We start from the raw sequence: 24733 nt of genomic DNA on the forward strand, positions 1-24733 counted from the left end.
CCACCTCACTCCTATCTCTGCCTGCCCTTGACCTCTTTCGATTGGTTCATCCAGTAACTGACGTAAGGGCTCCCTATTCCCCACCTCCAACAGTTCCTCCAGTCTCCGCCCCGCCACCTCCCTGCATCTCCCCAAGCCAGTGGAAACCTTAACCACCCCTGATCTCGGCTAAGCGGGCGGAGCCGGGAAAGCAGGCTGAACCAGGAAGGCGCAGTCTGTGGCGCGCACGCGCACGCACGCACGCCGGGGCTGGCGGGGCGGCAGGCTCGCGCCCGGGCTCGCCCCGCGCCGCGCCACAGGCTCGCGCACTCAGCAGGTTGGGCTGCGGCGGCGGCAGCTGTGGAGCTGAAGCGCTGCGTGTGAGAGGTCCCAAACGCTTCTGCGGCTCCCACTCCGCCACCCTTACCTCAGTTTCGGTGCCGGGTGCTGAGAGGGGAAAGGCTGTAGCCTTGGGATCCCCCACACCCCTAGCACACCCCTGGCTGCTTCCGACACAGCCTTCACTCCCTTTCTAGCTGCGGGCCTCGCTAGGTGCTAGGCGACTCCGAGGGGAGGCGACGGCGACGGCTGTCGGTCTGTGTAGAGGAGCCCTGCTCTCCAGCCTTGCTCCGCCGCCGGGCCCTGCAGGGGCCGAGAGAGCTCGGCGCCGGCCCTTCCTCTAGCCTCTTCGTCAACCGGTTGGAGCAGCGTCGGTCCGGGAGGTCTCTGGGCTGAGGCGGCGGCAGCTTCTCCGGCTCCATCATGTCCGCGGGCGGAGACTTCGGGAATCCGCTGAGGAAATTCAAGCTTGTGTTCCTGGGGGAGCAGAGCGGTGAGTGCGCGGCTCCCCCATTCCTGGCAGCTGGCCGTGGCTTCCCCGCACCGCCCCCCAATGCGGCCCCTCAGTCTGTGGAGGCTCCCTGCGGGCCTCGCGTTCGCGCTCGGTTCTACCCCCCGCATCCCCTGCCTGTATTCGGTTCGCCGACCCATCTCGGCCACCCGTTTCTCTTCCCATGATCCGTCGCTCGGATTTTGACCCTTCCGTCCCCGACTCCGCCGGCTCCGTTCCCCGCAGCCCGGCCCTCTCCGGTCGGTCTGCCCTCCCCACTCCTCACCCCGCCCAGCCCCAGCCTCCTGTCCATCCCTTTCTTCCTCCGGTCTCCGTCGTCTCGCCAACCCCAGCTCCCTTCCTTGAGCCCCACCCTTGTTCCTTGCCCTTATCCCAGTTGGTCTGCTCTGTGAGGCCCACCCGGGAAGCCCCACGGTGGTAACCGGCCCTCTTAAACCTTGTGCTAGGAGGGTGGGATCTGGGCGTTGTTTTCCCCAGAGGTTTAGCCGCGAGAAGTGCGGGTCTTACCGAAGGTGGAAAGTGAGGGGGGGGGGGTGGTCCTAGGAAATTATTGTTTTCACCTGGGTGGGGAATTGGCCTGGGTTTTGGAGGATATATATCTGAATTGGAGGGGACTTGGGGATGGAGTGGTTGGTGAGCGAGGGAGTGGCGGCGGCAGTGGCGATTTTTGCCCCTTGGGTTAGGCTGTGGCTCGTTGGAAAACCTCGTTTTCTTCTCTTTGACTTTCATCCCTGACAATCCTTTTGGCAGTGTTCATGCCTTTCCAATCTCTGCCAGATGCTATGTCATGATTGTTTTACTAGCAATTTTTCACATCTCACCTCTCCTTTTTCTGCTTCAACGCGAAGCAGTATCCGATTCTCCTCACGGTGGTGCAGACAGGAATTACTGGGGAGTTGTTAATTATTCCATTTCATTAGTATTTTCCAAATATATATCAATATTTAGGATTCCTTTGAGAGACGGGTTTAGAATAACGAACATCTTTGTTTTGTAGGATTTCATTTGGGCTTTGGGAGTAACAGAGTAGAGAAGGAATAGATTCATCCACTTATCTAAATTAGATTTGAATATGTAATATCATTTTGGCTAAATGATTCTTGTATAGTTAATATTGTTTAGTATCTGATGAGTGAAATTATGTCATTTACCTGGGCAGACTTGTGCTGTCATTGTACTTTGTATTAGGTATAAGGTTCTAATTTTGTGATGACTGTCTCTAAAATTACTTCTTAGGGTAATTCCAATTTTATGCTATATTATGCAAACTTCATACTCTGTAGTTTAGTGATTATCATGCTCTGTTGTTTTTCTCACACTTTTCTTATCTTTAAAACTGAGTCATTGAGAGATTAATTAGTTTCTCCCCAGTCATCAGACAATTGAGTTACATGCTAGATATTTTAGGTTAGGCTGTAGAAAACATTTATTTCTTTTGATGGGTAAGAAGAGAGCTGGTAGCAAATAAGTTTGGAGCTCTTATTACTACTTTGAACTATTTATACTAATTGAAAGTAGATTAATAATAGTTGCACAATTGCTTCCAGTTGGGCTTGAGGAATCGTTTTTCTCCTTTCATAAATAATCTTTTCTCCCTGACCTCTTATGAAGTCTCCTCTTTGCATATTTTTCCTGAAGTAAATATAAACTTGTTCCTTTAAGTAACTTAGTGAAACCTATGAGATTGATCCCTGTCTAGGTATTTTATGAGTTTCAAGACAGTGCCATACATAAAATACAGCTATTGGTCATTATTGATAAATAGGACACACACACACACACACCAAGTGCTTATGGTGCACTCTAGGGATTTTATTGCCTGCCTTACATTGTGATGCAGAGCTATTTAGTTTGCATGAAAAATACATTAATCTCTTAGGAAGATTTTAGTATGAAGAGAGACCATAATTTAAGAATCTGCAAGTTTCCTTTGAATTTCTTGAGTATTTATATTCTAATTCACATTGCAGAGTTTTATGGCTTCTCATCTAATTTCTTTTAAGTCTTAACTACCCTTCCTTCCACCGTCTTAAATTTTCTGTAACTAGACTTGATTTTTTAGAATAGTTTTAGATTTACAGAAAAATTAAGATCCTGCAGAGTTCCCATCTAGCCCCACCCGGCTTCCCCTGTTATTAACATCTTATTAACATCTATGGTGCATTTGTTACCGTTAATGAACGAATATTGATACATTATTAACTAAAATCTATAGTTTATTCAGGTCTTCTTAATTTTTATCTTTTTGCCTGTAAACATTCAATTCAGGATACCACATTACATTTGGTTGCCCTGTCTCCTTAGGCTCATCTTAGATTTTTTTTTTTAGCATTGTGTTTACATGCCTTTTAACTGTAGAACTGTGAGATTAATTATCTTTTGAGACCACTGTATTGCTCAGTAATATTGTCCATTGGCTTTGGAAAGATTGATCTCTGTTTTCACAGGCAGTGTCTGTAGTTTTCTTAGGCATTAGCAAAAGTCTGTAGAGTCCATGTCATCTTGATTTAACTCATGAATTTTTTATTTTTAAGCTTTAGAATACCACAGTTCATCTTTCAAAGACCAATCTGTAGCAAAGCCTTGTCTCCTTAATAGCATTTACCATATTTCTAATTCTTAACTTGTGTTCATTTTTGTCTATTTGTTCATAGTATCCCCAGTGCCTAGAATGGTGCCAGGCTTATAGCAGGTACTCAGAATGAATGATGATTGAATCTAATAGTAACCAAAGATAGAGTCATCTTTGTTATGGTGAAGTCTACATTTTTTCCTTATGCAATTAATAGTTTAACAGTAACTCTTTTGGGAGGGGGAGGCTGCACTGCCTGGTTTCTGGACCCAACCAGGGATTGAACCCAGGCCAGCCTGTGAAAGTGCCGAGTCCTAACCACTGGACTGCCAGTGAATTCCCAACAATAACATTTTGTACTTATATTATTTGATTGTATGTGGGGATAGTCCAGATGCTCAAGGGACATGGATTCCAATAATTTACATACAGCCTTTACCATGGTGCTTTAAAAAAAGTGACCATAATTTTATACATTTTTTTTTTAGTTGAACAAAATTAGTTTTGTATTGTTAAAGTTATTTTAAATTATTTTCTTTTATTATAGTGTCTAAAATATGTCAATTGATTATTAAAGACAGATTCATGGAACAGATTTGAAGTTAGGTAGACTGTTTTATTTAACTTTAAAAAAAATTAAGGATTTGTGCTGTATAGTGAAGGTGAATTGTTTAGTATTACAAAGTCTCATATTGAATTAATGGTAATCAGTCTTGGTAATCTTACTGTGGTAAACTTTTATGGTTTCTTTGTATTTCAGTAGTTTAGATGATTTAATAAAGAAATGTTGAAATACACATCTTAAATCTGTGTATTTAAGTTTTATTTGAGGAACCTCTTCTGTTACTACTTTCGATTATTGTCTTGAAACACAGAGGCACTTCTAGGAATGTCATGATGGTTTAGAAAATAATACAAACAAATGTTATGAGTTACAAATTAGGAAGTGTAATCTCGAAAAGAAGCACATACCTGGCTTAGTGATGCTTATTTTTTTACTTTGTATTACCTTTTTTACATTAGTTCTTTTGAATTGTAGTATGAAATGTTGGGAAAAAAATCTTAATATCAGAGACAAGAAATACTGAACAGTTTTGACTGGCTAGGCCAGTGCTCTTTGTTTCTTCTCAAAATCCTGTTATGCTTTCACAAATTGTTGAGGCTTCTAAAGAGCTTTTTTATATCCCTGTTTACTGCATCAAAAGTTAATTTGAGAAAATTTTAAAATATTTATTTCATCTAAAAATAATAGTATTAAATCTATTACATGTTGACATAATCATTTTAATGAGAGAGAACTATTTTCCAAACAAAAATTTAGTGGGGGAAAAAAATTAGTGAAAGAGTGGCATTGTTTTGCATATTTGCAAATCTCTGTAATGTCTGATGTGTTAAACGTCATCTGGTTCTAATAACTGCTTCTGCATTCAGTTTTTTATAATATCACACATCACATAGGCTCTGAGAAACTCCACTATACACTCATGAGAGAATGAAAGTGATAAAAAGCCAAATAGCATCTTGATATTACGAAAATGGTTTTGACCCTCAGGAGAGTAGTGGGCCCAGCCAAAGGGTCCTAGAGATCCTGGGAGTTGGTGGACCATATTTTGAGAATTACTAGGTTCTAGATAACATTAAGCCATTTGTATCTTTTAGCTTCATATTGTATTTAGAACAGAAAGAATTTTTTCCATATCTTGTTTTGAAATGGTAAAGCTAATCAGTAGACCTAGTAATTATGAGCACAGTGTCTAGGTTTCATATTTTAACTCTAATCACTGATGTTGGGCAAATTATTGACTTCTTTATCTATAAAATAATAATAATAGGACCTATCATATACAGTTATTGTGGAGATTAAATTAATTAGTAAAATGTAAAGTATTTAGAAGAGTGCCTGGCACTGAAAACTGCTATGCTGTCAAGTAGTTTAATATGAGCCTACTCTTTTTTTTTTTTTAAAGTTCTAACACTTTATTGCTACCAATCCATTTCCCTCCACCCTTGTGCACACATGTTCAGTCATGTAATCCCATGGACTGCAGCCCACCAGGCTCCTCTGTCCATGGACTTTTCCAGGCAAGAATACTGGAGTGGGTGAGCCTACTGTTAAGAAATAAACATTTCATCATGGAAGAAATATATAATGGGATTCCCAGATGGCTCAGTGGTAAAGAATCCACCTGCCAATGCAAGAGACACAGGAGATTCAGGTTTGATTCCCTAGGTCAGGAAGATCCCCTGGAGGAGGAAATGGCAACCAGCTTCAGTATTCTTGCCGGGAAAATCCCATGGATAGAGAAGCCTGGTGGGCTACAGTTCGGGTCGCAAAGAGTCAAGACATGACTGAGTACACACACATGCACGCACAGTATAGTGTGATGAGTGCAGTTACTTTGAAAGGTAGAGTTAAAAGGTACAGAGAAGTGACAGAGGAGTATGGTGTTATGGGGAAGGTACATTGTAACTGTGACTGACTAATAGTTTAAGCACCTTCTAGTTGAAATTCCTGAATTAGAGCTTTCCAAAGTTGAAGGAGATATTTAAGAAGTCACTTAATCCATTTCTCTTAGGACTTTAAACTGGACCACGTTTTTTCCCCCCAACTTTATTTTTAACTGCTAATACAATCACATGTTTCACAAATCAAATTATGTAAAATGATATTCTTCAAATAAAACTTAACTACTGCTCCTGTTCGTGTGACCTCATTCCTTATTTCCTCCTCCATTAGTAATTATATATATATATATATATATATATATATATATATAAATATATATATATATAATGTATACTCTGGGATTTCTTCATGTAAGCACAGGCAAATATGAATATAATTTTTTATTCTTCCTTTCATAAGATGTATCAGATTTTCTTTTGAACTTGACTGCATCAGGTTTTCTCTCAGTTTGATCTGCCTGGGACATCTCCCCCAGAATCTTACAATCTTTTCTAATTTATTCGAGTTACCCTCCATGAGTGATGTACAGCTGTCAACCTTTACTTTTATTTTGAGGTTTTCCTTGTCTCTCATGTGCATGGATTCCTTGTTTCTCAGATTACATTTTTCTTCTTTATTGTTCACTCCCTCATTATGTAAACATATCTACTAGTAAGTTATCTACTAGGAAGTAGCTTGCTAGTAAAAGGAACATGTTCAGTTCAGACGCTCAGTTGTGTCTGACTCTTTGTGACCCCATTGACTGCAGCATGCCAGGCCTCCCCATCACCAACTCCCGGAGCTTACTCAAACTCGTGTGCATTGAGTTGGTGATGCCATCCAACCATTTCATCCTCTGTCATCCCCTTCTCCCGCCTTCAGTTTTTCCCAGCATCAGGGTCTTTTCCAGTGAGTCAGTTCTTCGCACCAGGTGGCCATAGTATTGGAGTTTCAGTATCAGCATCAGTCCTTCCAATGAATATTTCAGGACTGATTTCCTTTAGGATGGACTGGTTGGATCTCCTTGCAGTCCAAGGGACTCTCAAGAGTTTTCTCCAACATCACAGTTCAAAAGCATCAATTCTTCAGTGCCCAGCTTTCTCTATAGTCCAGCTCTCACATCCCTACATGACTACTGGAAAAACCATAGCTTTGACTAGACGGACCTTTGCTGGCAAAGTAATGTCTACTTTTTAATATGCTATCTTAGTTGGTCATAACTTTTCTTCCAAGGAGCAAGCGTCTTTTAATTTCATGGCTGCAGTCACCATCTACAGTGATTTTGGAGCCCAAAAAAGTAAAGTCTCTCACTGTTACTGTTTCCCCATCTATTTGCCATGAAGTGATGGGACCAGTTGCCATGATCTTAGTTTTCTGAATGTTGAGGTTTAAGCCAAGTTTTTCACTCTCCTCTTTCACTTTCATCAAGAGGCTCTTTAGTTCTTCTTCACTTTCTGCCATAAAGGTGGTGTCATCTGCATATCTGAGGTTATTGATATTTCTCCCAGCAATCTTGATTCCAGCTTGTGCTTCATCCAGCCCAGCATTTCTCATGATGTACTCTGCATATAAGTTAAATAAGCAGGGTTACAATATACAGCTTTGACGTACTCCTTTCCCGATTTGGCACCAGTCTGTTGTTCCATGTCCAGTTCTAATTGTTGCTTCTTGACCTGCATACAGATTCTCAGGAATTCTCGCAGGAGAACATGAGCACACTTCCTTCTACTTCGCCATCTTGGAGAAAATCCCAAAAAGGAACATGGGAGAAACTTTTTTTAGGCCTTATATATCTGAAAATGTGTTTGTACAGCCCTTACACTGAAGTTTGGTGGTATTAGAATTTTAGGTTGGATGTGCTCTTTCTTCAGAAATTTGAAGACATTAATATATTGTCTTGTAGTATCTAGTGTTGCCATTATAACTCTTTGTCTTTTGATCTTTCATGATGATGTGTTTGTTTTCATTTTATATCCTGAGTAGTACGTGTAAATCCTTTCAAATTGGAAGCATAAGTTTAGTTTCAGGAAAATTTTTTGACTCAACTAAATGTGATATTCTGTTCTCCATTTTCACTCGAATTCTTATTAGACCTTGTGGATTGATCCTCTAATTGTATCTTATCTTGCCCCCTTTTCATTTCTTTGTTTCTGTTTTAATTCTCAAAAGATTTTCTCAACTTCTATTACATTTTACTTGTGCTGTCATTTTAATTTCAAAGAGCTCTTTGTTTTCTGATTGTTCCTGTCTGTAGAATCTTTTTTGAGTCTAGCATCTTCTCATCATTAAAAAATTTTTTATTGAAGTATAATTGATTTTCACCATTTGTTAATTTCTGCTGTACCTCTTGTCATTTTGAGAACATTAAAGGGATATGACTTTCTTAGTACTCAGTTTTTTGTAAGTTGCTTTTCACTTTTTAACTAGTTTTTTATTTCTTGTTTGATGTGGTCCTCAGAGAACTAGTAATTCTCGACTGTCTGCCTTTTTTTAAGAGTAGAGCACAAAAATTTGCTTTTAAGCTCTTATGTGGGCTTATTGGGCGTCTCTGTAGGACAATCTGCCTGATTTCTTTTGGGGGAAAGTCTCTGATGTTATTAGCTCTTTTAAATCTTTTTGCCACTCACATTTCTTAAAGAAGAGTTGTCCAGTGTTCTGCTGGAGAGGATAAGCTTGGTTGCCAGCTTTCTTGGAGCTGAATGGAGACGTGTACTTTAAATTAGAAGGTAAGTTAAGTTGTTTATAATAGGGAAATAGGCAATGTGATTTAGACAGATTTTAGGTCACCTTTGGACTAAAGATATTTTGACCTATAGTTCCTTTTCACAGAAAGACTGAGTTTGTTTAGTTTTAGATAAAGCATTCCTTTTGTACTTCCAAAATTCTTAAAACTTTCCTCTCCAGAATATTGTACATTTGTTTTCAAAGTTTTTACTGTAATATTTTGTCTTTTATGTAAACACAATCTAAATGGTTACTTCAGTCTCAATCTGATAGTTCTTAAGCCTGCACAAAATCCATCTTAGGTCTTTTAAATTTCTGTCCTTGGTGTCTAGCATAATGTCCTTCATATAGGCAACCATAAAATAATTGAATCTATCCAGTCATTAGGAAACTGAGTAAATAGGTCTTTCTTTAAGAAAATGACATAAGTACCAGCATATTGACATTAAGTAAATAGAACAAAACTGGATGGCTATTGCAGTTATTAATTTGCAAACCTCTTATGTTTGTTTATCAAGTTGTTTAATATGGAATGTTTATTTCCTTTGGTCTGTGAAATTTTTATAGTTAATGTGATGTGGGGGAAAAGTTGAAGGGCAAGAGTTAGGGATACTGAACTATGATCTTTGCTCTACCACCTTATATATTATATGCTCTTAGAGTTTATTTTAATCTCTATGTAAAGTGAGAAGAATCTACCCATATAATGTGGCCTGCATAGATGATCTTCTGTAGGCTCCACGCAGGGATTTACTGTCAGCATCCTTTTGTATTCCTACCGATTTAATCCTCACAAAGTCTCCAGAAATTGAAAGTAGTTCCTCTTCACAGAAAGACTATGTTTAGTTTTAAATAGAGGAGTCTTTTTGTACTTCCAAAATTCTTAAAACTTTCCTCTCCAAAATATTGTACATTTGTTTTCAATATATTTACTGTAGTATTTAATCTTTTATGTAAAAACAATCTAAATAGTTATTTCAGTCTCAGTCTGATTGATATTCTTTTTTTGTATGTTTGTTTATTTGACTGTGTCGGGTCTTAGTTGCATCATGCAGGATCTTTTGTTGTGGCGCATGGACCCCTAGTTGTGACATGCAGGCTCAGTCGTTGCAACATGTGGGCTCTCTAGTTGCAAGGCATGGCCTCCGGAGTGCTCGGGCTTAGTTGCTCTGCAGCATGTGGGATCTTAGTTCCCCTATGCGGGATTGAACTTGCCTCCTCTGCACTGCAAGGCGGATTCTTAACCACTGTTTATTCTCATTATACCATGAGGAAATTGAGGCATAGATAGGTTCAAATAACTTGTCTCAGTAGTGTTGAGTTGGCCAAAAAGTTCCTTTGATTTTTTTAAGTTAAAAATAAAAGACACATTTTTCATTTTCACCAAGAACTTTATTGAAGAACCTGTTCACTGTTTTGTTCCACTACCTTCTACCATTTTTAAGGCAACTTCATAATTCCATCTTCCCAAAACTTTTTATCTTTTTGAACAAAGGACTGTTCTAGGTGCCTTTTACCGTCTTCCAGGGAGTTGAGAGTTTTTCCATTAAGAGAACTTTATAAAGACTGAAATAAATGGACATCTGAAGGTACAGTGTCTTCAGTCATATTCTACAGTGGTGAATATGGCAGATGAATCAGAACTTCCCAGCCAAGCTGTAGCATGTTTCATCAGAGAAACATGCAGTCTTGCATTATCCTGATGGAAGATTGTGTGTTTTCTCTTGACCAATTCTGGATGCTTTTCCTTAAGTACTGCTTTCACTTGGTCTGATTGGGAGCAGTTCTTGGAATTAATCATTTGGTTTTTCAGAAGGAGCTCATAATAGAGGACTCCCTTCTAATTCCACCATGTATATACATCATCATCTTTGAATGAAGACCAGCCTTTGATGTGGTTGGGTGGTTCATTTAGCTTGTTCCACAATCTCTTCCATTTCACATGATTGCACAGTATCTAGTTTTCATTGCCTGTCACAGTTTGTTTTAAAAACAGAATGTTTTCATAGAGATTTGCATGCAGAAATACAGTGAACTTATATGGAACCCAAACATCAAAGTGATTAACAAGACCAAGCTGATTTTCATTTCAGCCTATGGTTTTCAGTGCTTGATTTAGATATTTTGAGTGTATCAGCTATATTCCACATGGTACAACGTTGATTGTTCTCATTTAATGTCTTTGCTTTGATTGCTATCAACTTCAACTGATCTATCCAACTGTGGAGCATCATTTATTGAGAAATCTCCAGCATGAGGCTTTGCAGACCACTTTTGATATGTTCCATCAGTCACAGCACCTTCTCCATACACTGTGCAAGTCTTTTTTGCGTTTTAGATGGTTTTTACCTTTATTGAAATGATAAAGCTTAGTATGCCGAAAATGGTCCTTTTTTCTTCTGTCTTCAATATTAAAATGACTACACAAAAATTCATGAATTTTGATAAGTTTTTTTAAAAATGCACACTGATATGACAACTGTCACAATACAATCTAACAAAATTGTTTTGAATGAAATTAAAAATAGCTGAGTGCTACTAGAGCCATCTTAATGGGGAAAAAAAGAATGAACCTTTTGTTTGGCTAACCCCAATATATACAGTTTAATAACTGGCCACACTTGGGTTTTGGCTCAACAGTCTGGTTCTGGAGCCCTAGTACTGAAACACAAATCTGTACTACCTTTCCTTGATAAATTTTGTATAGGTGAAATATGTGCAGAAAGTACAGGATACTTTGGTGTTCCTGAAACAATAAGAGTGAAAAAACTGTAATCATCTGTGGAAAGCTGAACTATATGAACTAAATCTGTTACATAAATTTAAATGTTTCTCAGGTATTTTGCTGTACTGGAATTTTGTAATTCATATGACAATTTTTAATACATGTAACTTACTGTTAAGTAGATAGTAAGATAAACAAATTAGTTTTAAAATTTAGTGACTTTGATAAAGTTTGCTTTGTTGATGATTGTTACTGGCTTAATATTGAATTATCAGAATCACTTCAAAATGTTGCTTATACACAAGGAAAATTATAGGTTTATTTAATTATGGAATTAAAATGTGATATTCAAATGAGAATTGTTTAGTCACCTCAAGAAGCAAAAGTACAACTGAAAAAAGTCTTTGAATTTGTAATATCTTACAGAAAAGATAATAGCTTGTTAATTTTCAGTTCTAAGATCTGAACAATAGGAAAAAGGCTTAAGCTAAAACATGTGAATTTAAGTCATATATATGGAAGATTTTCCTGACTGAAAAGGTTGTAGAAGCATTAAGAGTGGGTTATGAAATCACCTGAAGATACTTCCTTTTTCGAACAGAGTAATGATTTCTTGGGAGAGCTAGGCCTGCTCAGACAGATCCAGAAGTATAACTACAATGCTTAACATTCTGTGTTCTACAGAACCATATTTGTTGATAATTAAATGTTCTTATTTGTTAGTTTTAGTTGGTCTTACCTCAATATAAACTTCATTTTATCAGACCTTCTGGTGATGGACTGAATAAGTTTATTTATATAATACAGAATAAATTACATGGCATGGATTGGGAGTGGGATAGAAAGAAAAACATTAGAGTATAATGCTATATGAAGTTCTATGTGTATGGTTGCACAGGAGTGTTAGGTACGAATGCTAAAAATACTGTTGAACAAAAAATGAATAGCCACAGTGTTCGGTATGAGATTGGTTATTGTTTGAAATGATCATTTAAATTGCTTTTATATGGGAGGATATAATGAATGTTGTTGTGTAGTCACTAAGTTGTGTTCGACTCTGTTTCGACCATGGGATTCCCCAGGCAAGAGTACTGGCGCAGTTGCCATTTCCTTCTCCAGAGGATCTTCCTGACCCAGGGATCAAACCCACATCTCCAGCATTGCAGGCAGTTTCTTTACTGCTGAGCCACCAGGCAAGGCATGAAATGAATATACTATTAGGGATTTTGAAAACTGTTTTGGAGAAGTAAACTTAGCCGAAGAACTCTGAATGAATACAGGAGAAATGCAAATACAGAGGAAATGCTGTTTTAAAATTAGATATGTTTAGTCTTTTTGTGAAAAGGAACTATTCTAATTTCTGGAAATTTTGTGATCATAAGTGGGTAGGAATACTTGAAAGAGGACTAAAATATGTCTTTAGACAATGTAAAGGAGCCACCTAAGTGGACTATACTCTTCTGAAATTTTGGGGTATTGTCTGTATGCAGAAGATACAACAACTTCAGTGCTTGACCAGATGAGACATTGAGATCCTGATCTACTATTTGGAGTTTCTGTCTTTAAAACAAAACAAAAACTAGTTGAACTAAAATATTAAAGAATTTATCCTCTATACCTAAATAATATGTACCTATATTGTAAGGTATGTTTATTGCCAGTTTTAAACCCCATGAGAGCAAAGCCTTTAGTTTTCTTATTTCTTGTAACTTTTTAAAAAATTAACATGCTGGAAATGTGTTTTAATAGAATTGAAAGGAGGGTATTTTTGAGCTTTGCTTTTTTTCCTTGGGTTTCTAGTTTTGATTACTTTGTTATTGTATTATCAGAAGTATTTTTCCAAGTCAAAAAGTATTTGCTTAAATTCTGCCATGGACAGAAAAGCTAAGGTGCACATTAAAGTGACTATACTCACAGTTTAAAGAAAAACTTGTTAGTCAGGGACAGAGACACTGTGATAGTCTTAAACTGTTGCTTCATCCTCCTTCAAAACATGTGTCCTTTATTCTCCATAAAGAAAAACAAAACGTGTAATTTTTTTCTTCTAAATAGATCAACTTATACTTGCTTGCTTTTTTCATTCTTAATGACAACTTTTTCATAGAAAATGTTAGTTTTAATGAAAATAGATGTATCAGTCTATAAAAATCTGAATTTTGTGTCCCATTTTAAGTAGTTTTTCCATAGTGTGAGTAATGAAGATAGCTTCCCGTATAATACTTAAATTTTGCTTTGTTTCTGTGTTTTGTTTTGCCTTTCACATTTAGGTTATAATCCACCTGAAACTGATATTTGTGTGTACTGTCACATAGATGTCAGGTTTAATTTTTTTCAATATGGATGTGTAATTATCCCAACAATATATATAAATATATATTTTTAATTTCACTCCATGGGTCTTAGTTGTGGCACTCAGGATCTTAGATCTTTGTTGCTGCATGTGGGATCCTTAGTCTCGGGATGCAGGATCTTTTCATTGTGGCATGCAAACTCTTAGTTGCATCATGTGGGATCTAGTTCCTTGACCAGGGTTTGAACCCAGGCCCCCTGCATTGGGAGTGTGGAGTCTCAACCACTGGACCACCAGGGAAGTCCCAACATCATATATTTTAAAACATTTCTTTTCCTCAGTGCTCTGCCATGTCAATTTTTTAATGAATGTCTGTCAGTAAATTCATTTTACAGACAGTCTGTTTCTGGAATTTCTGTTCTGATAATTGCTTTGTCTATTATTGCAACAATACAAAACCTACTCAGTATAACTTAATATAAAAGCTATTGATTTACCAGAGAGCAAATTCTCCCACCTTAATCTTTTTATTTAAGAGTGGCTTGGCAATTCTGGACTTTTGCAACCATGGGGAAATTTTTTAAAATAGAACTTCAATTTTTTAGTAAGATTTAAGATTTTCTTTTCTCTTTCTTATTTTTTCTTATTTTTCTAGGACTGTGTACATTTCATTTAATGCTTCAAATTTATTATCACAAGTTATTCATGTTATAATGTCTGCAGGATCTGTCGGTAGTCATGCTGCATTAGTTTCTAATACTTGTTTTCTGTACCTTTCATTTCTTGGTAAGATTTACTGAAGGTTTATAAGTTTAATTCTGGAGAAGGAAATGGCAACTCACTCCAGAATTCTTGCCTGGGAAATCCCATGGACAGAAGAGCCCAGTGGGCTACAGTTCATGGGGTCACAGAGTTGGATGCAACTGAGCACATATAAATTTAATGTTGTTGTTTTTTTTTTCCCAGAAAACTATTGACCAGCCTTGTTGATTCTCAGTCATGTGTTTTCTGTCTTATTTCTGCTTTTTGTTTCCTTTCTTCTGGTTTCTTTGGTTTATTTGCTGATGTGTTCCATCTTCTTGAGAGCGAAATATATAGCTCTGGGTTTTTTGTTGTCATTGTTTTCCTAATATATGCTGCATGTAAGTGTGTGTGTATAATTGTATAAATCTCCCTTTAAGTACTAGTGTAGTACTCTTTTGGAGATTTGTTATGCAGCATTTGTTATTCAGTAGAAAATGCTTTCTAATTTCTGATTTCTCTTGACTCATTGGTTATTGAGAAGTTATTATTTTCAAACACTTGGGAGTATTTTTATAATTTTCTTTATATTTTTCATATCTACTTGTAGTGTGGTTAGAGAATATATTTTCAGTATTTTTAATTTTCTTGAGACTTTATTTATGGTCCATATGTTATGTCAGATTTAATAAGTATTCCCTGTGAATTGAAGAGAATGTGAATATGTTAGGTGCAGAATTCAATATCTGGTCACTGGATCAGTTTTATTAATCAAGTGGCTCAAATATTGTGTGTCTATTCAGTTTTTGTCTGTTCTATTATTGAGAGAGGTATGTTAAAATTTCTTATGATGATTGTGTCTGTATATTTATCCTTATAGTTTTTCCATTTTTAACTTCTGTTTTTGAGCCTTTGATATTAGGTGTACACAGATTTGGAATTGTTATTATGGTCTTGGTGACTTGAACCTTTGATCATTATCAGATGTTCCACTATTTCTAGTAATGTTTTTTGCCCTTAAGTTTACTTTGATGTTACCCACGAGATGTGGGTTCGATCCCTGTGTTGGGAATATCACCTGGAGGAGGAAATTGCAACCCACTCCAGTATTCTTGCTGGGACATCCAATGGACATAGGAGCCTAGTGGGCTATAGTTCATGGTGTTGCATGTTGCATGGCGTTGCATGTCACTCAGACATGACTGAGTGAATCAGCACGTACTAATATACTTACTCTGATGTTAGTATAGGTTTGATTGGAGGATAATTACTTTACAATATTGTGATGCTTTCTGCCATACATCAACATGAATCAACCATGGGCGTACCCATGTCCCCTCCCTCTTAAGGGCTTCCCAGCTGGCGCTAGTGGTGAAGAACCTGCCTGCCAATACAGGAGATGCAAAAGATGCGGGTTCAATCCCTGCATCGGGAAGATTTCTGGAGAAGAGCATGACAATCCACTCCACTATTTCTTGACTAGAGAATTTCATGGAAGGGGAGCCTGGTGATCTATGTCCATGGGGTTGCAAAGAGTTGAACACAATTGAAGTGACTTAGCACACACACTCCCTCTTAATCTCTCTCCCACCTCCCTCCCCATCCCACCCCTCTAGGTTGTCACAGAACACTGGCTTTGGGTTCTGTGCATCATACAGCAAATTCCCACTGGCTATTTTACATGTGGTAATGTATATGTGTCACAAGCTATAATCAAAAATTGCCTGGAGAAATATTAGCAACTTCAGATATGCAGATGATACCACCCTTATGGCAGAAAGTGAAGAGGAACTAAAGAGCCTCTTAATGGTAAAAGAGGAGAGTGAAAAAGCTGGCTTAAAACTCAGCATTCAAAAACTAAGATCATGGCATCTGGTCCCATCTCTGCATGGCAAATAGAAGAAGAAAAAGTGGAAACTGAGGCAGATTTCATTTTCTTGGGTTCCAAAATCACTGTGGATGGTGTCTGCAGCCATGAAGTGAAAAGGTGCTTGCTCCTTGGAAGGAAGGCTATGCAAAGCTAGGTAGACTATTCAAAAGCAGAGACACCCCTTTGCTGACAGAGGTCTGTGTAGTCAAAGCTATGGTTTCTCCAATGGTCATTTGTGGATGTGAGAGTTGGACCATAAAGAAGGCTGAGTATGAAAAAAAAAAAAAAAAAAAAAAAAAAAAAAAAAGAAGGCTGAGTATGGAAGAATTGATGCTTTCGAACCATGGTACTGGAGAAGACTCTTGAGTCACTTGGACAGCAAGGAGCTCAAACCAGTCAGTCAGTCCTAAAGGAAATCAACCCTGACTCATTGGAAGGACTGATGCAAAGAGTCGACTCATTGGGAAAGACCCTGATGCTAAAAAAAACAAAAAACCCTGATGCTGGGGAAAATTGAGGGCAGGAGGAGAAGGGGGCAGCCAAGGATGAGATGGTTGGATAGCATCACTGACTCAATGGACAGGAGTTTGAGCAAATTCCAGGAGATAGTGAAGGACAGGGAAGCCTGACTCGCTACAGTCCATGGTGTCACAAAGAGTCAGACCTGGACATGACCTAGCAACTGAACAAAAACAACAACAATGTATATGTTTCAATACTACTCAAGTCATCCCACCCTCTCCCTCCCCCATTCTTGACAAAAGTCTGTTCTTCATGTCTGCATCTCCTTTGTGTGCTAAGTCACTTCAGTCATGTCCTACTCTTTGCTCCCCTATGGACTATAGCCCACAAGGCACCTCTGTCCATGGGATTCTCCAGGCAGGAACACTGGAGTGGTTGCCATTTCCTACTCCAGGGGATCTTCACCAACCAAGATCGAAACTGCCTCATATTTCCTGCATTGGCAGGTGGGTTCTTTACCAGCAGCATCACCTGGGAAGCTGCCCTGCAAATAGAATCATCAGTTCCGCCTTTCTAGATTCCATGTATATATGTTAATATATGGTGCTTCTTTCTTTCTGACTTACTCATTCTGTGTAATAGGCTCTAGGTTCATCCACCTTATTAAAACTGACTCAAATGCATTCCTTTTTGTAGCTGACTAATAGTCCTTTGTATATGTACCACAACTTCTTGATCCATTCATCTTCCAGTGGACATCTAGGTTGCTTCTGTGTCCTAGCTTTTGTAAATAGTGCTTCAGCGAACATTGGGGTACATGTGTCTTTTCATTTATGGTTTCCTGAGGGTATATACCCAGTAGTATGATTGCTGGGTCATATGGTAGTTTTTTTTCCCTAGTTTTTTAAAGACTCTCCATACTGTTCTCTATAATGGCTGTATCAGCTTTCATTCCCACCAACAGTGCAGGAGGGTTCCCTTTTCTCCACACCCTGTCTAGCATTTACCGTTTGTAGATTTTTTTTTTTTTCGTTTGTAGACTTTTTGATGGTGGCCATTCTGACTGGTGTGAGATGATATCTCATTGTAGCTTTGATTTGCATTTTCCTAATATTGAGCATCTTTTCATGTGTCTATTAGCCATCCATATGTGGATACAGAGTCTTAACTGTGGGACTGTCAGGAATGTCCCTCTGTCTTTTTACATTCATCATTTTTGTATTCTTACGTTTCAGATGTGTCTTAGTAGTCATCTAGTTAGGTTTTGTGTTTGTCCAGTCTGGTAATTGTTTTTAAAATGGGAACATTAGTACATTTACATTTAAAAAAATATTTATTTATTTTTGACTGTTCTAGGTCTTCATTGCTGCATGGGCTTTTCTCTAGTTGATGCAAGCGGGGATTAATCTCTAGTTGGAGGGTGGGGGTTTCTCATTGCAGTGGTTTCTCTTGTCGCAGAGCACAGGCTACAAGGAGCTCGGGGTTCAGTATTTGTGGCACATGGGATCAGTAGTTGAGGTTCCTGACCTCTAGAGCACAGACCCAATAGTTGTGACCCGTGGGCTTAGTTGCTCTGCAGCATGTGGGATCTTCCCTGAATCAGGGATTGAACCTGTGTCTCCTGCACTGGCAGGCAGATTCTTTACCATTGAGCCACCAGGGAAATCTAGTACATTTACATTTAATATAATTATATATTTGGATTAAAAATAAATCTACCATAGTCTTAATGTGATTTTTTTTGTCCTAAGTATTTCTTTTTTTCTCTTCTTGTGTTATTTGGATTTGTAGTCTTTTAAAAAATTATTCTGTATTCTTTATTAATTGGGATGTTATACCTTTTTTTTTTCTTTTTATTAAGTGATTACCCTAGAAGTTGTGGCACACAGCCATGACTTACAAGTCTACAGGTAAGTGATTCCTTTACCCTTCTGGACAATATAAGGACCTTGGCACTCTAACTCTACTTACTGTTCTTCCTTCTGACTTGACTTACTATGTGTACTTTAAATGTGTGTGTGTGTGTGTGTGTGTGTGTGTGTGTGTGTGTGTGTGTATAAAACCCCATGTGATGTTACCATTTCAGGCAACAATTAGATTTTTATTTTACAAGGAAACCTTTTTATTGAAGTGCAACATATAGAAAAGCATATAAATCATAAGTGTCAGCTTGAATGAGAAAATTTGCTAGTCATATTGACCTGAATATTCCCATCCTTATGAAAGCTATTTCTTACATTAATTAGTAAATTTGGCCTTCTGGTTCTAAAACCTGTTAATTGAGTTTTATGATGTGTGTCCCTGTGAGCTATATCTATTTTAACTTGCCAAAAATGCAGACTCTTGACAACCTTAGTGAATGCTGCCTACTTGGTGGTTTCTTTGATTATTTCATTTAATGCAGGCAGGTACCAAAACTATGAGTATAGCTGTGATCAAGATAGATAAGGTTCCTATTCTGTAGCTTACCATTTATAAGTTGGGAAAGGTAAAATGGTAAATAATGCATAAATAAGGTAAATTGAGATGAGATATTGCCATTTTTTCTAGTTTTCTCCCATTATAAAAAGTGGATCTTGCTTTTTCTTACCTTGTGTGTGGGTGTGTAGTCACTCAGTTGTGTCCCGACTCTTTGCAACCCCATGGACTGTAGCCAGCCAATCTCCTCTGTCCATGGGGGATTCTCCAGGCAAGAATACTGGAGTGGGTTGCCATGCCCTCCTCCCAGGGGATCTTCCCAACTCACGGATCAAACCCAGGTCTCCTGCATTGCAGGCGGATTCTTTACCGTCTGAGCCACCAGGGAAGCCCTTCCTTACCTTAAGTTTCTATAATTAGACTTTAAAAGTTCTTGAGTAAAGCTAATGTAAAACTTACAGTAGAATTTTGAACTTTCTACTCAACTGTTCTTTGAGGATGCAAATTTTTTTCCAGCTCATCTTTTTAAAATAATTTTTTTAATTGAAGTATAATTGATTTGTGTTAGTTTCTGGTATACAGCAAAGGGAATCAGTTTTAGATAGATACATGTGAGTATGTATATATATATATATTCTCTTTCTTATTCTTTTCCACTATAGTTTATTATAGGATATTGAATATAGTTCCCTGTGCTAGAAATAGAACCTCTTTATTTTCTATATAGTAGTTTGTATCTGCTCATCTCAGACTCCTAATTTATCCCTCCCCCACTTTCTTTTCCCTTTGATAACTGTGTTTGTTTTCTCAGTTTGTAAGTCTCTTTCTGTTTTGTAAATAAGTTCATTTGTATCATATTTTAGATTCTGTGTATAGGTGATATCATTTGGTATTTGTCTTCCTCTTTGTGACTTACTTCACTTAGAATGATAATCTCTAGGTCCTTCCATGTTGCTACAAATGGCATTTTTTCATTCTTTTTGATGACTGAGTAGTACTTCATTGTATATATACACCAGATCTTCTTTATCTGTTCCTCTGTTGATGGACATTTAGCTTGCTTCCGTATCCTGATTATTGTAAATAGTCTGGTATGAACATTGGGATGCATGTATCTTTTTCATTTTATCCTTAAGATACATTCATAGATGGATGTTGACTCTGTTACGAGAATAAGTTGAAAGCCCTGCTGCCATCTAAAATCCTTCTTGAAATACAATCTTAGGCTGAAAGTAATTTTTTTTTTTTCACTGCACCATGCAACTTGCACAGTCTCAGTTCTGTGACCAGGGATTGAACCTGGACCACAGCAGTGAAAGTCCGGAATCCTAGCCACTTGGCCACCAGGGAATTCAGCTGAGAGTAATGTTGAGATGTAATTTAGTTTTTCTCTCTTCCAGGCAGAACTGTATCTGATATTGAATTCATAAATTCATAATGTAACCAGAAAGAAAAGTTCCACAAAATTAGGTTAAATGAGCAAAATCTCAGAGGCTCAAAGGAACTTGTTATGCAAGAAGAATAACTACTAGCCTTCCATCACTGTCATATGTTTTTTATGTTTGGCAGGGGTAGGAGATGACAGTAGAAAGACTAATCTCCAGTTTGAGTGCCTGCTAAGGATCTTTAGCTTATGGATACTGGGGAGCATTAGAATGTTTATAAATTGATGAATGATACCTCTGGCAGTGGGCTTCCCAGGTGGCGCAGTGGTAAAGAATCCACTTGCCAGTGCAGGAGACATGGGTTTGATTCCTGGGTCAGGAACATCCCTTGGAGGGGGAAAAGCAAACTTACTCCAGTATTCTTGCATGGAAAATTCCATGGACAGAGGACCCTGGTGGGCTACAGTCTATGGGGTCGCAGAGAGTTGGACATGATTGAATGACTGAACACAACATAACAACAAACTCTGGCAGTGTAGAGAAAGGACCAGTGCTTTCTTATTGACTCTCTTGTATGTGTGCATATTTGTGGCTCAGTGCATTGTAAACTGCTTTTGTGCTCAAGGCCTTACTCTTATTTGGTTTTCAATCTCATTCTCCAGCCTCCTTGTTTCCTAGCAGTTGCTAGTTTTGGAATGAAGTGAGAAATAGTAGCCGTCCAAGTATTAATATATTTGTTTATGTTTTGTTCATCAGTGAGTCTTTACCTGTATGTGAATATTTTTTCTGTCCTCTTGTGTAATTAACTATTTTTTGTTTTTACTTTGGATATCTCCATTTCATCATCCTGGAAATTCATATCATAGATAAATGCCTTTAACATAAATATTATTGTAAAGAAATAAAACATCTTTATTAAAAACAACTTTTGAGCCATATTGTGAAATTACTTATTTTAGCAATTAATTTATATGACCAATTCATTCTCCCTGATTTTTTAATGTGATTGTACAAGTGTAGTTGTAGTTTTCTTCTTTTAAAAACTTAGGAGAAACAATATCTTTATTCAATTTTGGTTTTTAGAGAAAAATTACTAGCTTTATTGAACTTCAGTGTTGTTGATTAGGTTTGCTACATGGGCATAGTGTTAGCTTGGTTTAATTGATTTTCTGTTTGCTGTAAAATTGCATCACCTAGGTGAAACATCCTGGGTATGATATTGCAGTGAGTTTTGCTTGCAGCTGAGCCTTTCTGCTGTGGTCCCTAGGTACCTTTTTCAGGTGTCTTTGTTACCATGATGGACTACAGATAGTGTTGTGGTTTGTTGTATTTTTATGCTTAATTCTGTTACTAAAATCAAAGCATCTGATTTAAACTCGTATTATCATAGCACATTAATCTTTTATAGTGGTTTATTTTTGTGGGGAAAAGTTAGAAAATCTAAATATCTTGTTTCTTTCAGTGTTACCCGGCCAATATAACTGACAAGGTTCGAAGCAGTTCATAAATGTTCATTTATACAGGTTGTAGAATAACTGAGACTTCTCTTTTTATGCAAACATTAGTCTTATATTCTTTGAATCCTAAGTATTCTTAAAGAATATATTATGTAAGGAATTACTTTATAGAAGTTAACTTACAGAAGTTCTCTCTTAAATTAGTATCCCTTGGTTTTCTGGAGGCCCAATAATTAGTCCTCTAATCTTTAGTAATCAATGCCTTTTTTTAGTTATCTTTGGTGTTCTAATATTGAAATTATTATACATAGCAAAATTTACCATTTTAACATTTCTATTTATACAGTCCAGTTGTTATTCAGTTGCTAAGTTTTGTCTGACCGCGACCCCATGGAGTGCAGCTCACCAAGCTGTCCTTTACTATTACTATCTCCCGGAGGTTGCTGATTTATGTCCATTGGGTTGGTGCTACTATATAACGATCTCATCCTCTGCCACCCCCTTCTGTTTTTGCCTTCAGTCTTGCCCAGTATCAGGGTCTTTTCCAGTGTGTCAGCTCTTTGGATCAGGTGGCCAAAGTATTGGAACTTTAACTTCTGCAACAGTCTTTCCAAGGAATATTCAGGGTTGATTTTCTTTAGAATTGACTGGTTGGATCTCCTTGCAGTCCAAGGGACTCTCAAGAGTCTTCTTCAACACCACAGTTCAAAAGCATCAATTCTTCGGCACTCAGCTTTCTTTATGGTCCAACTCTCACATCCAGTATATTCACCTTGTTGTACAGTAATCACCATCATAGATTTTTAATCACAGCTTTATTGAGATAAAACACAGCCCCGCTTTCCTGTGGAATCTGAAGGAACTCTCTCAGATTTTCCCCCTCTAGAACTGATACCTAGGTTAGGTCATCATGGTGACTGGAGAGGTTGATGAGAGTTTTTAAATTTGGTGGATCAAAAGTGCTATAACTGCAGTCAGATTCAGCAAGATCATTCTGCAAGGCCATCAGGTTCTAATCAAAGTCCAAGCATGTGATGTAAATCTAGTGAACACATTTACTTTGGTGCTTAAAGTAGAAAACCACTTCTATCTTATACTGGTTTAGTTTTAGTTGGGATAATAGACGCTGTTGGAGGACATGTATTTGCTTTCAAGAAAGCTGACAGAGTTTCACTACCAGCACATTTGGGGGGTGCTATGCAAAGTATGGTGTAGCAGGCAGTCAGACTTGTTTACACACTGCCAGAAAAACTGGACTTTAAACAAGGAGCTCCTGTATTTTACTGCTTACTGAGCTCTGCTCCACAGTACTCATGTGAAAGCTGGAGGAAGTATTCAGGTTATGGTATGGGGCTGGTGGAGGAGTTGGGTAGGCAGTGTGCCACATTGCTAGAGCTTATGGCTTAAAGGTTTTGTGCACAGCTGGTTCTGAAGAATTTGCTAAATATTGTTTAGCAAAATGGACCCCATGAAGTATTTAATCACAAAGAAGCTAATTAAGTTGATAAAATTAAGAAATCTGTTGGTGAAAAGAAGTTGATGTGATTATTGAAATGTTAGCTAATGTAAATCTTAGCAATGATTTGAATCTTTTGGCACATGGAGGACAAGTAATAGTTGTTGGCAGCAGAGGTCCTTTGAAATAAACGCATGGGACATCATGGCAAAGGAATCTAGCATAATAGGAGTTGCTCTGTATTCATCTACCAAGGAGGAATTTCAGCAGTTTGCAGCAGTGCTTCAAGCCAAAATGGAAATTGATTGGTTAAGATCAGTAATGGGTCCTCAGTATCCATTGGGAATAGTGGCCTAGGCTCATGAAGATGATATTCATAACAATGGGACTACTGGAAAAATAATTCTCTTAAAATGATTGATCTTTTCATAGATTTCCTATGTAATTAGAGGTTTCTTACTTCAGTTTTATGTACACTACATTTTCTTTAATTACCATTCATTTGACTCAGTTTTCTAATATTAAAAAGATTTATCTTTAGAGATCATAGGCATTGGAGTGCAGTTTATTTAATACTGGCAATATTTATGCTTTCTGTCTCTCATCAGAGTACCATCATAGTAGGAAATTCTTGATACTTGATCATTAATTCCATAACCTTAACTAAAACATCAAAATAGGACTGGCTGATTTCCAGGCCTACTTCTTCGTATAAAGGTTCTTTAGCCTCTGCGTGCATGTATGTTCAGTCACTCAGTTGTGTCTGACTCTTTGTGACCCCATGAACTGCAGTCCACCAGGTTCCTCTCCATGGAATTTTTCGGGCAGGAATACTGGAGTGAGTTGCTGTTCCCTTCTCCAGGGAATCTTCCCAACCCAGGGATAGAATCCCTATCTGCTGCATTGGCAGGTAGATTCTTTATCACTGAGCCACCTGGGAAGCCCTTAGTCTCTGATTAATTCTGAAGATTTTTTGGACTAAACAAGACCGCCTTTCGAAACTAATCTCATCTAGATCTATAAGTCTCTCAGAAGGGCAAGATAAACAGTATCCAGATAAATTTGTTAATTTTCCAATATTTTCCAATACATTGTGCCATTCACTAGTTTAATGGTTGATTACCAACGATCCATATATTCTATGAGGACAGCAGCCTTCTTTGCTTTAATATGATACTAGGTATGTAATTTCCAAATAGATAATTATTCATTGATTCAATTTCAAAGTAGATTTAGAATTATCTTTTTATGTGGGATTAAATATTTTTACTTCATTAATGAATTTGGTACATTAAGAATGATATGCTTTTGTTTTCATAACATGGCAGCTGTAATAAATTTTAGAGGAAATTAAAAAA

The 24733-nt window shown here is 37.8% G+C and overlaps 1 protein-coding gene and 1 pseudogene across 2 annotated transcripts in view; both read left to right on the forward strand.

Annotated features, from left to right (window-relative positions):
- Positions 1–207: 207 nt before the first annotated feature.
- Positions 208–24733, forward strand: part of RAB6A (RAB6A, member RAS oncogene family) — an 87184-nt gene continuing 62658 nt past the window's right edge. Inside the window, exon 1 of one of the 2 annotated variants that reach the window (XM_065943969.1) lies at positions 208–811. In XM_065943969.1, coding sequence (XP_065800041.1) covers positions 742–811 — 70 coding nt within the window. In that variant the 5' untranslated portion in view covers positions 208–741. The remainder of the gene's footprint in view (positions 812–24733) is intronic. The other variant, XM_065943968.1, reaches the window with a different exon arrangement.
- Positions 22849–23792, forward strand: LOC136174501 (quinone oxidoreductase pseudogene; annotated as a pseudogene).

This window comes from Muntiacus reevesi, chromosome 9 (genome assembly GCF_963930625.1).
Source record: "Muntiacus reevesi chromosome 9, mMunRee1.1, whole genome shotgun sequence".
NCBI lineage: Eukaryota > Metazoa > Chordata > Mammalia > Artiodactyla > Cervidae > Muntiacus > Muntiacus reevesi.